General features: G+C 41.6%; 1 protein-coding gene across 1 annotated transcript in view; it reads right to left on the bottom strand.

Annotated features, from left to right (window-relative positions):
- Positions 1-9,097: 9,097 nt before the first annotated feature.
- Positions 9,098-17,879, bottom strand: part of CLINT1 (clathrin interactor 1) — a 46,541-nt gene continuing 37,759 nt past the window's right edge. The window contains exons 9-12 of the mRNA XM_064671921.1: positions 15,118-15,195; positions 12,151-12,431; positions 11,521-11,722; positions 9,098-10,820 (exon numbers count right to left, since the gene is read on the bottom strand). Coding sequence (XP_064527991.1) covers positions 10,459-10,820; positions 11,521-11,722; positions 12,151-12,431; positions 15,118-15,195 — 923 coding nt within the window. The 3' untranslated portion in view covers positions 9,098-10,458. The remainder of the gene's footprint in view (positions 10,821-11,520; positions 11,723-12,150; positions 12,432-15,117; positions 15,196-17,879) is intronic.

The following is a 17,879-nucleotide window of genomic DNA, read 5'->3' as shown; positions in this document are numbered from 1 at the left end:
TATCGTGCTAATGGCACTGAGCAGCAGGAAGGATGGCAAACAGGATGTGCACCGCACTCGGCGGGAAGAGCTGCAGGGGCTGGAGTCAGCCGGGGTCCTTATTGGGACCATGGGACAAGCTGGACCAGAAAGCAGAACATTCCTGATCTTACACTTCTCTGCTGGGAACAAGGGCTCTTCGCTGATTCCTTGGGGGAAAAGTGAGCAACTGTTAAGCAACATCCCAAAGTTGGTGGAAGAACAAACTGGAGAAAACTTATTTGTTTGAAAATCAGAACAGTGGGAAGCTGAAAAATGGTGTATGGGGGACTCTCAGGAGGACCTCCTTGCATCCAGGGCTTTGGTAGAAGGCTCTTTCAAACACAGGGATAAACAGGTTCAAAACAGTGCTCAAGGGAATATCCTGGTGCCACCTCCCAGATTTGTAGAGGCTGGATGGGCAGCCCTCGTGCCCAGCTGCTCCCAAATGTTTTCAGCAGAGCCTGAGCTGAAGGTGTGTGAGACAAGTCCCCTCTTTCCACTACCATAACCATGAAAGTGTTTAAATCTGAGAGCAAGGAAATAGTTTTTAGTTGTCCTCCTTTGGAGGAGATTCCCACAGGGAAGGGGTCCCATGTGGAATGGGCTTTTCCCATAAGGAAAAGCTTGTGTGTGGTTTGTGGCACAGTTACCTGCCATGCACTGAGAAAGAGTTATCAGGTGAGAAGCACTGGCTGTGTTTGCTTCTGGAATTGCATGTGTTTGTAGTGTTTTGTAAACTGGGTGTTTAAAAATGAAATATCCCAATAGGGCAGAATATGCTCGTCCAAAGGCCCCGAGCAGGAGTGGACCCCTGTGTCACCCCAGCGTGGGCTCCTGGCCCGCCCCCCACATTGGTGTGTGATGTTGTAACGTTGAAGTGAAACTGGGTGGTGGAGTTAAGGTGCACTGAAACAGGTCGTGTATGTAACTTGCCCTAAAATCAGCCCAGTGGTGTGAATTGGAAGCAGCTCCAGTCCCCTCCAGCTCACCTTTGGAGCTGGGTGTTCCAAAGCGTGTGCCTCGGTGTGCTGCTGGTATTGCAGGAGCATTTGTGTCTGCCTAGCCTAGTTTAGAAATGCTTTGCATCTGGGTTTGCCCACCCTCCTCGAGTGCTGACAGTTTTATACCGGTAAGATAGTGGGTATTAATTAATTTATTTTAAAAGCCGACATGTGCTTGTCATTCCTTATTGGGTCAAAATGCTCCACAGCCACCCATTCCTCAGCTTGGTGTTTTAATTAAAAACACAGACCCTTAAAAGAGGGTTGTACTGTCTCCAGCTATTCTAGCCATGACAAAGGTTAGTGCAGCAGAGTGTGAATTGCTTGCCTAGAGCATCCTACAGCCTGGCCTCACATCTATTACCAAGTGTAAACTAATGAACAAAGAGCGGGCCTTTGTCACAATATCCAGTGTAAGGGCTTTCAAAAACTGCTGTAGGCTGATGTGGAAAGATTGCAAGAGGCTGCAGCCCCTGACCTCAATAAAGGCTTCAAAGGAAACTCCTGGAAAGTTTTTGCTGCACAAAAAAGAAATTCTTCAGGTAATGTAGCTCTTTAATAGCTAAAACTACATCAAGGCTTCTGCTGACTGGATGAAACAACATCTTTGTTTTGCATGTAAATGCTGTTCTGTAATGTCTCTTTTTTTGTTCCACTGAAAAAGAAAAAAAAAGAAAAAGGACAAGGTGAAGGTACCAGCTCAACCACCTGCAGCAACTGAGCCAGGTAGGGTGGGAGGGCAGGAGTGGGGAGCAAGAGCCACCCAGGCTCCAGTCCCTGCAATGGGTTGGGATGCTGAAATCCCAGCTCCCAAAGAGAGAGAAGACAAGAGCATGCAGTGACAGGAGAAGGGGGAACGGCTTCACACTGAAAGAGAGTAGATTGAGATTAGATATTTGGAAGAAATTCTCTGCTGTGAGGGTGGTGAGGGACTGGAACAGGTTATCCAGAGAAGTTGTGGATGCCCCATCTGTGGCAGTGTTCAAGGTCAGGTTGGATGGGGCTTGGAACAAATTAGTCTAGTGGGAGATGTCCCTGCTCATGGCAGGGGGGTTGGATGATCTTTAAGGCCCCTTCCAACCCAAACCATTCCATGGTTCTGTGATTCTATGCAGACCCTGCCTCAAAGAAAACAGTGGGGAAATCAGCAACTGCTCGGGCACCTTTGCAGTGATTCTGGCCCTGGAGTGGGGGCCCAGACCAGTCTGGGGGCCCAGAGGAGCCCGGGGGCTGTGTGGCCCCAGGAGGAGGTGGCTATGTGGTGCAATCCACAGCACTGCTCCTGGGGAAGAGGCCCTGGAGCTCACACAGGGGGTTGGTGGCTGCCTGGCATGGCCGGAGCTCCGGCTGTTTTCCCTCTCCCCAGCTCTGGGCTGCTCCAGCAGAGCTGTTGGTGCCGGGTTTGTGCTCCATTGCACACCAGGTCGTTGGCTTTGCCCCCAGCACTGTTGTTCCTCTATCAGGCTCCAAGTCCTGAAGCCAGAGCCAGACCCGCTCTCTGACTGAGCACTGGACCATGCTCCGCTGGACATAACTCCCAGGGCCAGGAATCATCGCTATCCAGAGATGCTGGATGCTGCTGAGAGGAGATCAGGGCAGCTCATCTGGCCGAAGCAGTTTGTGACTAATTAAGGTGAAAACTGTCATCCTGTCTCTCCCCCTGCCTGCACCAGCCTTGGCCCCAGGCCGTGGGCAGCTGCCCCTCAGTGCTACAGCTGGCACAGGGCAGGAAGATCCCATCAGTGACATATTCCCACCCTTTTTATGTTTGCAGATACTTCAGGTTTCCCATGAGCTGCAAGCCCCCGTGCAGGGAGTGGGAGGTGTCGAGCACCTGGTGTGATTCTCCCACAGCCCAAAGACAAGTCCACAGGACAAAGCTCAGGTCTGACTGCTGGCTGTCAGCAACTCTCTCTGCTCAGCCTGCCCAGCACCAACAGGGACCAGGAGTCCTGGGAAGGAAAGTGGTGCCATGACAGTTGTAGGCATGAGATAAAAATGGAGAATGTTCCAGCACGAGGTAAGGAGATTCACGTGCATTAGACTGGGCTGGAAAACCATCTGGAGGCCACACCTCAGTAGGAGTTGGGAGAATGTGGTCCCCTGGTGGGAAGGTGAAGGGACAAGGGGCAAATAGAGGCAGGTAGAGAGACAACTGAAAGAACCAAATTTCCTGGCTTTTAGGAATTTAACCCTTAGTGTTCTCCAATCCGGGAATTTGTTTGCAAATCAAAAATGGGGAAAGATTTTGGTAACCTCATAGTATCACCAACAGTTTGTTAAAAGACTAATTGCCAAGTAGCTTATGCATGTGGGACCATTAGTAATTCTGTAGCTATGCAAATTAAAACAGTGATGTATGATTTATAGCTTTAATAATGTTCTGAAGGCTCTTAAATTTTAATCACTTGCAACATCCTTTTTAATATTCAATTACTTTATTAACTAATTAGGTCACTTGCTGAAAAAGCACATAAGGCTGGTGCTATTTTAATATCAGCTGAACATCACAAAATACCTTTGAAATGGTGTAAATGGTTTATTTATTTTAAATAGATCATTAAGGTGCTGTAATTAATAAATCAATTACAGAAAAAAAAAGACAAGAAATTGATAGATGCCAAACCACAATAGTAGTGGCTTCTCTGCTTACTTTATAAATGTTCACAGGGATGCTGAACTTGGTGAACGTGGCCACTGAAGCACCTTCCTGGATAATTCGTATTCAACTGAAGGGATAAGTTTTGAGATATGCTTGGTTCATTATAGATGCTTTTTGTATGGATTTAGCTTTCTGATTGATAAAAGCTCCACAAATGACCTTGAAAAGTGAAAGTATTTAAAAGGACAGCCCTCCTTTGCAGAGAGCTCTTTTGTCTGCCTCAAAAAAAGATAAAACTGTCGCATCTGAGAGTCCTGCTAATGCTGGGATGAAAGGCAGAGCTCGGGGGGAGGGCAGGTGGGCAGCTGAGCAGTGACCAACCTGCTCCACTCAACGTGGACAAGCACGTGCTGCTGCCCAGAGATGGGGCTGTGGCAGAGCAGCAGCACTTGCAGCTGAAGCAAGGAGAGAAAATTCCACCCCTGGAAAAGCCAGGAAGATGCTCAGCTGCACCAACAAGCCTTCATGTAAAACCTGGAGTTTAAGTTAAATTTGAACCAGTGTGGGTGCAACTCTAAAACAGATTTTGAATAATCTTCTGTTTTAAAACTAAGGGTAAGACCAAACACTATTTCAAGAATTAAGTCATCTTTTTAACAGATTTTGGTTTAAATTATATCCATGTGATGACACAAAGTGCAATAATTTTCTCTCTTGAGGAGATGCTAGAGAAGATCTGCAGTAATTACAGAGCACTTGTCTTCCCATATTAACTTTTCTTGCTTCTATTTTCTCATAATGAAAACCTGTAAATTAGGGGGGGAAACGCTTAATGTTACAGTGATCTTTCTGCTAAAACTAAGACTGCCCTTTACAACTCAGCCACATAGAAAACTAATCCAAATCTCAATTTAAAGAGTTACCTGAGAACTGAAATGTATATGGTCTAAGTCTGGCTCTAAAGCAAGGTCCAGGTGAGGTACAAAACTGCTACTCCAGTTCCTCAAAACCAAAAATAAAAGCTGTCCCTACCCCTGTCCCAGGGGCATCTGCAGCCCAGCTCTTCTGCAGCTGACAGTGCCTTGTTCCATTACCGGGGCTTGAGAGGAAATCATGGATTTTCACTTAGGAAAATGCCACCTAGTTAACATTTCTCACTGCTGTGAGAGGCTACTGGTCAGTGCGATCATCCCTTGAAAGGAAGGACACACTGGACTAACCTGAGCTGTGCAGAAGGGATAAAATAAATGTCTAAAATAAATCTATTTCACACTTTACAGGAGCTGCCACAGGAAACAAAGGTGCAGAACAACACAGCTATAAGGTACCAAATGCTGGCACAGCTCGGGACAACATACAATGCTATACACCTTGGAACAAGTAGAGATAGAACTCTTAAGGGGTCAGAGATATCTCTAGTCACATGAGGTCGTTGTCACTGTTTTAAGAGTATTTATTTCACCCTGCAACAATCCTGTTGTACAACATGGCTCAGGGGCTGTTCTGAGCCTCCTTACAAAGCCCCAGGTCTCAGTCAATAGGTGCATTTTTATCACATTCCTGTAACTTCTCCGCCGTCATTTATTCATGTGATCGATTTCCGTGTCGCTCAAATCAAACTATGAGGGAAACCCCACATCCTCCTCTGTCAGACCAAAAAAGACAAGACTAGCTGGAATGGCAAATAAAAAGGTCACCGGTGGCTCAAACCCAACTGGTACCAGGAGAAATAAGGAGGCAAAATGCAGCAAAAACCACCCGCAGAGCTCGGCAGGCCCAGCCCTCTCCCTGCATCCGCCTTTTCCGCCATGGAGCCGCCGGTACCGCGGAGCCGCTGGATTAACCTCCCCGGCTGGATTCAATGTGACAGTGACACTTCACAGCACATTGCATCCAATCTCATTTGAAGCTGACAAAGATTGTTTCTGTTTTATATCTATTGGTTTATTAATGGCCTACAGCCTCTTAAGCAGATGCATATTCATTAGATAGCCAGCTGTTAGGAGGTTCCCAGATGTCGAAAGTAGCTCTGTCTTGGTGTACATTCTTTTTTTTTTCCCTTCTCATGAAACAAAGTAATTGCAGCTCGATTAAAGAACCAGTTAATTACTGAACCAGTACCTTATGGCATGATTAAAAAAAAAAATCTGCAAATTTGTGAGTACAGACATTTTTAAAAACAGAGATGAACTGAGCCTTCGCTGTGCTGTACACATGCAGAATTTACAAGGATGTAGAGACTGGATTACTCCATGTAAAGAACCCCCAGCTGCAGAATCCTGGGAAACACTGAGTTCTGGAAAAGCATCTTTCTTCATTTTCCCCATTCTGTAGAATTTCTCTTACCTCTTATTGTTCTTTATGTGAATAATGGACATAGAAACACAGGGAAAAATGAAAATGAGACACATCTCAGATTTTAAAGGTCATTTTATACAGAGAAGCAAAATTCCATGACATCCCAGCTAGATAAAACTGTGACCAGATCATTGAACAGGCTGTACAGGTTGACTTACAAATTCCATGGGGCATCCTTCTCAGTCTTACAATGTTAACCTGATTCACTGAGTTATTTTTTGCAACTTCCTTCCTCCAAGCTCTAAAAGCAGCTCCCAAAAGCAGGGCTAGAACAACCACCACCCTCCTGCCACCACCTCCAGGAAGCTCTGGCCACAGAAATGTTTAAAATGTTAAAGTCAGCTCCAAATGCAAGGTTCATGAGGATTCTGTTCCTGGCTGATGGGCAGGAACTGCACAGCCCCTCAGTCGTGCCAGCCAACAAGGAGCATCAGCCCTGCTTTGTCCCAGGGAGCTGCACTTCCATTACCAGGAGAGAAAGAAGAGGGCAACTACTTTTTCCTGGCTGCAGGCAGAGCTTCAGGGGGGATAAGAGGAAGCATGCAGGTATTCAGGATTTAGTTTCCAAATCTCTCATTCATACTTTTAGTTTCCCTCAGTCCAGTCTGTCACCAAGTACCTGGCCCTGCACAATGAGAGATTTTTTTACTGTGCTGACAATTCTGTATTAACAAAAACGTTCCCTCTGCATGCAAGAATTTTGCCTAAAATAAAGAGTTTCAATGTGTTTGCAAACCCAACAGACCTGAAACAATTCTGAATTTTAGTCAGTAGCATCTTGAAATAAAACTTGGGGTCAAGGGAAAAAAAAAATTAAAAGCACCCCTCAAACCAAACCCTTGTGCATTAAAAGCTTTAATCAGAACCAAGTGATGGTACTATAAAATGTCATCTGCTATCAAAGTGTTTACAGTCATGCACAGAGGAACATGGAGGCAATTTTGTAGAGCGACTCCTGGAGCAAAGGCCTCTGAGAATAAAAGTGTCTTTAGATATTTGTTATCCTGTTATAGCTGGTATCACCTTGAGTATACAATGCCTGCCTGCATTATGTAAACACTTCATTGATAAATCCCTCCCCCACCTCCCCTAAGCTGTGTCAGACTGTTCTTAGCTGACAGATAGAGCTGAAACAGATGCTGCTATAAATACCCTTGTTTAGCTGTTTGGAATATAATTTCTTCTGTAGAACATGGTGGGTGCTCTAGTTATCACTGAACCTGCACCTGTTCTGGAGTTTATTACTCCTTTGTACACATCAAGATGCCTTTTTTTAAATGATTCTATAAAAAAAAAATCAAACACAGAGTTGGATTCTGCTGCCCCTTTCTCCTCTTCTAAAGTATAGATATCGTTTACAAAGAATTTCACTCATTTTAAGTGAACTCTTACAGATTTCAGAAGCTACAGAATCCAGAGGTGGTAAAAGTTTAACTCTTAGGAACAGACACAGAGTTAATTCATAAAATTATATATATAGAATTCCATGATTCTATATACATATACAGTCAAGTGCTACACAACACCCAGCCAGCCAAATCCAGAGATCACAGGTACAGTTGGACCCAGTTTTAAAAATTAAGAAAGCAGTTGTACTAAGTAACATAGTGGCATGATTTTGGTTATATTCAAATTTTACTCGGCAGCAGCTGATAAATGGTGCATGTCTGTCCCCATTCCCACAGTAGCTCATTTGTTTTTGCACCTGGAAAGATAATTTTTAAAGATATTATTTTGCTGTTTTGCTCACACCTGAAATATCAGAAATGGAAATATATTATGCTATTTATCTTAAAAGAGTTCAATATTATTTTAAGCAAAACCAACCCATTTTACATTTGATCTTTATCTAAAAATGTAAACTATATTCTGCTAAGCACTACTACCTGTGATTCGCATGCCTGAACTGGGAGAGAGAATGGGACAAAACTTCCATGCCCCAGGCTACCTATCCCACTGCAGAAAAGATGCACAGGGATGCCCCTGGTCCATGTTCTGAAGGAATCTTTGTTGGTTTTTTTCTGATGTTTATTTTGGATCAAAGGACTTTGTTTTCATCCACCTGCAGATGACCTGGCTGGCTGACAAAGCTGCTTTTCCCACTCCATACATCCTACTTTGTAATGAGGATATTGATCCATAGGATGAAGAGGGATCAGTTCAGCACTGCAGCTGCTCCCTGAGCCTCTGCACCCCTGACTAAGGTGTAATTGGCACAATCCAAATGATCCATTCCAAAGTGGCCACATGTTTTCCATCAGAGTCACTCTAACCCCCCACAAATCTGCTTCATTATCACTGTCTTGATTAGAATCACTGGTTGCTCTGTGAGATGTGAACAACCTGAACAAGGACATGATCCTTCAACTCAAAGCTGACTATTTCACCAGCCAAACCCACCTTAAAAGAAAACTACGAGGAATACCCATCCTACTCATCCAAAAACCTTCCACAGAGGACAGAGCTGCACTGCAACCCTCCAGCACGACAGGATAACACTGACTACAGGTTTAGTTTTCCTTGCCCCCCCACCTCCCACCTCTGGAACCAGCTTTCTTCCCACCACAATTTTGCATAGATTGAACCAGTTTGAGTCTTGCCATCTGTTCCAACTAAAGGGTCTGAAGATGATTATTCCAAGTAAGTGTAAAGGTTTCAGAACAGGAACCAGAGTGATCTCTCCTACCCAGCCGCTGAAGCCTGCCTTGATTACTTTGATGTAACAACACTTGAAAGCTCCTATTCTTTGAAACTAATTTAAACACATTGAATTGTTGAAAGATTAAAAACCGCAGTCAGCTAATTACACTCACTCTCATCTCTTATTCAGCAAATGAATCACTTTTCATTACCACTTAGCTGAAGTACATGAATTTCTGCCTAATTAGAAATGTTGTAGATGGAGCATTAGCAAGGCTGGAGCGGGTCAGGATATCTTGCCTGCTTCATTTTTAATTCCTAACAGTAGAGCCAGATAGGAAAGGCTTCAGATAAGAAGTCATTAAACAATTTTAAATTATTTATAAAAATTACTTTGCCCAAATTATAATTATTTTTTTTTCCCCAAATGCTCTCATAAACGTCAAATGGAATGAAAGGAAAAGCAGCCCAACACTGATTTTAATGAACATTTTAATGTTATGTATAACAGAACATTATGAATACAATGGAAACAAAGTTTTATCAATTTAATAATAAAAAAGAAATTCAACATAAGAAAAGGGAGGCAATAAATTTCATACCTATAGTATAGTGCTTATTCTTAACAATATTCCCAGCTTGTGAATATAACAATGTCTTTGTGTTCCAGATTCTAAAATCTTGATTCAAGTGAACTTAAATGCAGAATTACAGAAGGAAAAACAAAAACCCCAAAAACCTTAATTCATTCTTTTGCTTTCAGTAAATCAGTAAAATCTTTGACTGCTACAGGTCTCCTTTATTAATATATATATTTTTTTTTACTCCTCTATTGGATTCCACAGCTGCTAATGCCATATTTACACAAAAGAATCACCAAGTATTGTATAAAAGCCAAGATCCAATGCCATTGGATTAGGTTGGGTTATAGATTTACATCACTGAAGTGTGATTCACTTGCTGCTGATGCCTTAAACCAGTGGCTCCATAGGGACATTGGTGCTACAAAGGACACCAAGTGCCACTGCAAAAAGAACTCCAAGAAAGCGCATTTTCTGGAGTTTTCTGAAAGGAAACCTTCCAGCAGTCTTGGATAAAGATTCTCTTAGACCTTCCATGGGATATCATATATAACATTAGAAGCATGTTAAGACCCCAAAAATCTGTTGATTACCAAATTGCTGAGAGAGAATTTTTACAATAAAAATTTGGGTAATACAGCAGCGTGGCTGGAACATTAGCAAAAGTATATATACATTCCAGGTCCCTTTGAATTAGCCATAGTCACTTATGTAAGCCATTTCTGGACAAAAATATATATTCTTATAAAAAACTGATCATAGTACTTGAGTGACTTCACAATTGTGGACTCAGTGGTAGTAAAAGGAATGATCCAATTATGACAAAGCGATCAGGGAGAGGGGGGAAAAGAAAGTCAAAGCTCTTCAAGAAAAAAGAAAAGTATAAAATTAGATTCAAACATTTTTATCCAGTCCCCAATCCAGTCTTCCATCAAGTCTCAAAGTTAAAATTGGTTCTTCTACATAGGAAAGGTTTTTTGATGGTCTTAATACAAATTATTTTGTAAAATCATCCAACACATTCCTTAGAAGAATCTTTCACCTCTCCAGAATTTGAACACTAGTTATTTCAACATTTAGAAAATAGCTTTTGGTTCTTTATGTAGACACTTTAACTGATAAAGAAAAAAAAAGTATTAATCAGTGTTTTCCATCCCTTCCTCAGCTATATTTGTGCAGCTAAAAATCCTTCATTCAGCCTGCCCATTTATTTTATTTTATTTTAATTTCATTTTATTTATCTATTTTACAATCTTTATTTGCTAAAATTGGCAAAATTTGCAAAGGCATCTTGCTTGGGTTGTACAGTCCCAGGAGTCAGAGTGGTCATAGCCATATTGGGTACCCCCATTCCTATTGTGCCCGTCAAACCCATTCCTGTAGCTGGCACTCCCATGTTCATGTTCATTCCCATCATTCCCTGGTTCATCATCGGTGTGGGTCCCATGGCAGTCATTCCCATTGTACCTGTCATCACATTGGGCATTCCCATCCCCACGGGCATGGGCCCTCCCATCAACGTGCTGCTCTGGGGTCGCACAGGCATCACGTTGGGCTGAGGACTGAGGTTCACGGCTGCAAAGTTTTGAGTCATGACATTCACGGGTTGTTGCATATCTGCACAAAAGGGAAAGCACACAAAAAGCACTGATCAGATCTGATGGCACTGAAGGTGCTCAGGCATTTTAAGAAACTTATGTGGTAATTGCTGTGAGCATGGATATACAAGGGCCAAACCCACACCTATTTCCTGATTTGGACATCAGGAAGAATTTCTTCACTGAAAAGGTTGTCGGGCATTGGAAGGGGCTGCCCAGAGAGGTGATGGAGTCTCCATCTGAGGAGGTGTTCAAAAGACAAGTGGACATGGCACTCAGTTGACAAGGCGGTCATCAGTCAAAGGTTGGACTTGATGTTCATAGAGGTCTTTTCCAACCTTAATGATTCTGTGGTTTTATTTTGTTTGTTTCCTATTTTCTGTGTGAAGACTCAGAAAACTTCTATAAAAATTTTAAATATAATTTTTTACCAGTACATGCTGCTCTGCATATTCTAGAGAAGTTCTAAGGATTAGGAAGCCTGAAATCAAGATACAGCAACGGTGCAAGCTCTGCAGTAGAACCTGCACAGATACAGCCTCCTGGCACATTAATAATCTCCATTTAGAAAACATCACTTGTGTCACAACACTGCAGCAGTTTCAGGAACCAGTGTGACTAAAGGCAGGAAAACAGCAGGCTAGAGCACTCAGATCTCAGGGCCAGCCTATTGAACACAGGGCTCGGTGTGCACACAAAACAGCGCAATGATCACTTACTCTGTTGCTGCATCATGGCGTTAAGCGATGGCTGTTGGGGTTTTGAAGGCTGCATCCCAGGTACTAAATTGTCCAAACTGATATTTACACTGGGATCTGACCAAGTTGAGGGTAGAGTTTTGCTTGCATTTTTCTGGACCATCTCTGTCGCATTATAAAGAGAGTTAGACTTCGGCATCATCGTGTTCATGGTTTGCAGAGGCTAAAAAAGAGAAGTTTGTTGGAATTCACTTGAAAGAATTTACCAGTAGGAAACTGGACTAAACAAGAGGTGTTAATTTCTCCCACAGAAGACAAAAAAACCTCCAACAAAACAGGCTGGAAACCTGTAACAAGCTGTGGAAAATGGTTTTAAAATATCAACCTCAACTTCTCCAAAAAAGCAGCAACACTTCCTAGATCAATGAAGACCATCTCTGAGAACACTGGCTTATAAAAGGACTTTTCTTTTTAGTAGGCTATTCAAACATTTATGGACAAAACTTCCTTACAACATGCTGATCACATCTGAGTGATCAGGTTTAATGCATTCCAGGAGTGAGATGGATTAATTTTCAATGCTGTGACTAAAGAGAAGAAAAAAGATTAATCCAGGTAGGTCATTAGCAAACAGCACCAAGAGCAGCATACCTGTGACCTGGACATGGGTAAACTGGCACTCATCATGGTGAAATTCATGCTTTGGGTGGTGGTCATGGTTGTCTGAAAGGGACCCATCAAATCAAAAAGATCTGTAGCATTTGAAGCAGCTGGAGGCTGGCCCGAAGCTGGCTGGGGGCTACTGAAGAGCTCTAGAGCCGGCTGCTGTGCAGTTCTGCTGAAGAGCTCTCCAGATGAAGCACTGGGACAAGGAGAAGCTTGGTTGAAGGCACTCCAGTCACCAAAGTCTCCATTTCCAGTTGTTGCTGTACCTGAAGGAAAGGCAACAGTGTGGGAGGAAGGAAGAGAGAGAAGAAAGGCAGAAGACTTAGAGAAAGGCGCTGAGCAAATGCCATATTCCATGAACTGAAACAAATGAGAGCTGATCTGTGTCCGTCCAGATTAACATCTGCAGGTAGAACCTCCATCTGGACATCATTCCCTCTCATGAATATTCCAACAATTTTAACAAGGTAGGAAAGGAAATATGAAACACCCATACACAGAGTAGAAGGATGTTTGATAACATGTCACCTGTGGATGCAAGACCAGCAGGGACAGGTTTTCTTCGGCTGAAGTACAACCGGAAGATAACTTAGGGGTACACAGGAGGCTACAGTCAAAACAACACCTAGAACTTTCATAACATTTATCAACATTTTATCTAAGCATTCTGTTATTTGCTGAGAGAGCAGTTGTCAGGAACAAGCCACTTGATAAAGCAAATTCCATCACGATAAAAGAAAGACAACAAAATTTGGTTGTATACAACTAGTAGCTCTTTGTATAAAACCATGCTGAGGGGAGTAAAAACCAGAAATTTGAAAGCAGGTTGTCAGAGAATGCTTATTTGAGACAAGGAATAAGCACTTCCCATTCCATGAAGTGCTCATGTAAAACACATTAGGTTTTCTAAATCTGATTCCTGAACGAAATGCCTTGGCTTGAAGGAGAATTTCACTCTTGGATCTAGCATTTCTCTCAGCAGCAGCTTTGCTGAACTCTTAGTTCATCACTTAAACATTGTTTCATTTCAATATAGGAGGTTTTGGAAGACAAGTATTTAAATAAAAACACAGAGCTCTCACTGTATCCCACTGTGAGGACAGATCCAATAGTATGAGCTGTTTATAGACACCTGCAAGAGCACCTATTTAAGCATCACAGATGTTGAGACACAAACCAGTGAACTGAGAGCATGTCATAACCTTTGAGTCAAACAGGAGGAGATGTTACCTCCCTTAAAAACACATGTTTCTGGATTAACAAGAAAAGTGTTGCTTCACAGGAGTGATGGGGAAAGAAAAGCTAAAAAACATCATCTCTAGGAGATGCTGAATACAAAGTAACAGCATTTAAACAGCTCTCATGCCACACAATGCATCCTGTTCTGAGTTTGAGCCACTGTCTAGGTCAGCTTTTTGATTATCTCACTGATACACTTTCGGTACTTCAGCAGTCACAAGCAACATTGTTGCCATACGCAATGACGTTTGAATGCTAGTGAACATTTAAATCATCTCTTGAATTTCTTTAGCTGAGTGAATGAAGACTCAAACACACAGAGCTGGGGTAGATTAATCTAGTGCCAGTTTCCATTTCCTGCTCTATCCAATGGCTGGTTCCATAAGGGCCACCTATAGCCATTTTCTACATCAGTATTCCACCCACTCGTGTGTAACTGCAGCAGTCTGTCACACTTCATGTAAATATTTATCAACACACACCTTGAACCTTTAGTCCTCTCCATCTTTACCAACACATTACAATTTAAAGAATAGTAGGAGAGTAAATTTGTTCACAAAATTCAAGTATTGCCAACAACTTCAGTGCATGAAGTGGGCTAATATTCATTAGCTTAGAGCCTTACTAGAACATTTGCTTTGATCTTCCTCACAAAGAGGGGCCTATATTAGAATGTTTCAATTAGTATTACATATTAAAAATTAAAACCTACTTTAAATATTCTTGATAGATAAGTAAATGCTGAGTGTGCTCCTTCTATGTTCAGACCTGTGCACTGAGCACCAATAATGGAAGTGGGGGTAAAAGGAGAAGGTTTTGCCCCTTCAGTAGGACTTCAAAGATGATTAATCAAGAAGGAAAAGATTTCTAGAGGGGCTTACGCTGTTCAGGAATGATTAATCATCTCACAGGACTCCTTGTCCCTTGCATAATGGTGATTGGAATAGATTAATCATGTTAATGCAGATAAAGGATTGTATCAATTTAGACTGTATTAACTCAGGAGTTATTTGCATAGTAGGCGGCTTTGTGTTTGCAAAACAACTTGGGTTTGACTAAGAAAGCCTGTAAAAAAATTAGAGCAGTTCTTTCCCACCAAGCAAATTAAATGTGTATTAACTAATCTAGGTAGCACAGCTTTCCTAACACAGCAAAATAAAGGAAGAGATATAAACACACTGACTAAAAGCTGGCTCACAGGTAGATTTTCTGATCAACCTCTTTGCTATTAGCTTCTCATTTTGTACTTAATCCTACCCTGAGAACCCCCAGTCACAAACACTCCTACCCAAATTAACTTCACAAAAGACAGACAGCCAGCTCTCTCCACTCCCTGCTTGTCTGTAGCCCTCTTCTGTCTGGGTAGCACTGCAGGCTCCCAAAAACATTCCACCAAAGGGAAGTTGATTGCTTTAGGTGGCCCCCCAGTATATTTTTTTTTTTTCTAGTCCAATTTCAAGGGAAACTTTGTTCAGATGGTGGTCATGTCTATGTAACAGCTTGTATGTTTGCCTGCAAAATGACTGCACATGCACTGAACCAGCCCTGGAGAAACAGGCTGTGCCAGGCAGTGGGTACCTTCCTTACTCCTGTAGCACTTGTGGTCCAGTTACACACACAATTTGCCATGCAAAGGGAGGTGACTTTCAATTATGCCACGTGGCATCTCTTCCCCTCTTCTGACCCTTAAATCAATCTGTAAATTAATCCTACCTGGTGATGATGGGAAACTTGCTGAAGCAGCAGGTGAACTAAAATCAGCAAATCCTCCAAATGGGTCAGTTGGTCCACCTAGAAACAGAAGGAAGCCAAAAGCTGTTACAGGATTGTGCAAAGATCCATTGCAACAACTGCATGTGGGATTTATGAAGAAAAGCTGTTCTGTACTTGACACGATGGATTTATTGATTCTGCTCCCTAAGTCAGCTCTGTTTTCCTGTTCATCTCCATACTATATTTATACAACCCTGAGCAACAATAAACTGGATTATTTCCAACTACCTGGCAGATCTTGCAGTTTTGTTTTCCTAGGGAAGAACTAAAATATGCAAGTTTTTGTCACCTCTAAAAATAAATGTAGAGATATTAAAAAGATTAACAAGATTTTAACTAGGGAGAAATGCTACTAGTTTGGCAGTTTGTAAAATTAAAACTTTGAGAGCATTATATAAAAAGCCAAACATTCCTACTGTATAAAAGTTAATTTATTATGCTTCCTATGAAAAATTACATGTCACTTTATATTTAGTTTTTGTGTTACTTAAAGCATGAATGATTCTGCAATGTTCTTGAATTGGGATTTCAAGGACAGAGTTTGCATTTGTGTTCATTTTTTTATAAGTTTGCTCCCTTTCTACAAGGAGAACATTAAGTTTTCCAACTAGACATTTGTATACAGCATATAAATTATTAACTTCTGAATACAGCAGAGTAACAATTTTTCACTTAAAAGATACAGCAAAGGTATAAAATTAGAAGATTTAAAAACCATACTGTAAAACTGCTTTTAAAAAATAAACTGAAAAAAGTTAAAAAAAAAAAAAAGTTACCCAGTTATTGTTGGTACTGCTTTTAAGCAGGGATTCCTGACCTGAGGAAGCCAAGAAGTTGACCTTATTTGTTTGTCCTCAAAGATTTCACCTCCAAGCAGTCCCACCCTTAGAAGAAGCTGCAGCAGTTCAATTATTTTGCTTTTAGTGTTATGCCTACATTATATAGGTTACATCACAGCTGCTTAGCCTGCAGTGCTTAGGAACCAGCCAGGTGGGACTGGAACATCTGTGCTGCACTCAAACACCACCAGGGACAGTTTCCAACATCTGGTGCCATTTCGGAATTGTCTTATCGCTGCAAGACATTCTGCCCCATCTGCTACTCTCAACTGGGTTAATTAAACTAGAACCATCTCCTTTTTAATAAATGGCCAGCAGTAATAAAAGGAACCATTCACTTCCTAATACATGTGTACTTGTATTTCTTTATAATGTTATTCTACTGTAGACGTTGCCAGGAAGGCGACCGTTCTTCCAAGGGGAAATGTCTTCTTGCTGAGAATGTAATATTGGATATAAAACACGAGCAGGGAATGCAAGGATGCTCTCTTTGAATTTTCACCAATACAGCATTACTGAAACCCTTTCACCACCTTTCCAAGAGGGAGAAGATTTCACACAAAGTTAAGGAATTTCTTAGATAAATTCTGAAGTGATCTAATAAGCATCTTACCTATGTTTATATACAAGTTTTATTCTGACTGAAACCTGAGAATGAAAAGGGGCTGGTAAAATATTAAGCTAAAAAACCCTGTTCTGATCCTGTTTACTCTGTCTACTGCAATGAACATTTTCAAACTATTTTTTTCATCACCCATGTGCTTCCAGAGTTCACAACAGGTTAGTGGTTTGAGAGTTTATATGACAAATGAGCAACATAGATGACATACTGCTGACCACCTGCCCAAAAAAAATTAAAAAAAAAATAAAATTTAATGCTCTCATGCTATACCCATTATCCTTGGGCTGCCTCTGCCTAAGTGTCTAGGGATTAATTTAATTTTAAAAACAGAATAAGGTTCAAACCCAAAATAACCCCTTAACATTTTCCATCAAGTAAACTTCTCTTCTACCTCTCTTGCCTGTTCTCAAACGAAATTGAATTCCAGATGACAGAGATTAAGCTGGATGCAGTAACTCTATAAAGAAAGGTATCACAAGCTAAGGTTAAAAACCTCAGTTCCAGCAACACCAGAAAGTTATTTCCAGCAGGTCTGGAAATCCATTTCCATGGATTCTGTCTTCTTTATGGCAATAAACCAACCCCCTCACGTACAAACTGTGTTGCTTCAGTAACATGTAACACTGAGCCCAAGCAACCTTTTCCACATCTCTGCACCTGAAAATACACAGATAAGCAAATCCTGAGTTCCCTGAATTCACATCACTTCCCTGCCAGTTCCTTCACAGGACAGATCAAAGGCTGCCTTTGACCCTTTCCCTGTGTCTTGCCTGACACTGGGAATGTTCCCACACCCTGTGCTGCAAGGAGCAGTGGTCATAACAAGTGACCTGCACGTGAAGGACAGTGCTAATCTTCTCAACATGAGCTGGCCTCAAAGATTCCCATGCGAGATCTGTCACTACAAATGAACCCTTTCCATCTGCCTGCTCAGGTCAGCAGAGGTTATTTAGCAGGACCAGCTGGTAATATGCCTCTTCTCAGCACCATTTCTAAATGCTGCTTTGGAAAAAGAAGAAAAAAGGTAAAGAAAAAAAGACTTACTACAGCAAAGAGCCAAACTGATGAAAGATTTAAATACACTGTAATATGGAAACTGCCATAGTTCTGTTTGAAATATGGGTAGGTTTGCTTTGAAGTGGAAACATCTATTCTCAATGTGATTTTATTTTTATAAAAGTAAAAACATACACACATATAAAAATAAAAAAAGGCTCTAATCCCTTCTGCCATAAGAACTG

This window comes from Pseudopipra pipra, chromosome 15 (assembly GCF_036250125.1).
Source record: "Pseudopipra pipra isolate bDixPip1 chromosome 15, bDixPip1.hap1, whole genome shotgun sequence".
Taxonomy (NCBI): domain Eukaryota; kingdom Metazoa; phylum Chordata; class Aves; order Passeriformes; family Pipridae; genus Pseudopipra; species Pseudopipra pipra.
The sequence above is the reverse complement of the archived record's forward strand: the minus strand, read 5'-3'. Positions and strand labels throughout refer to the sequence as shown.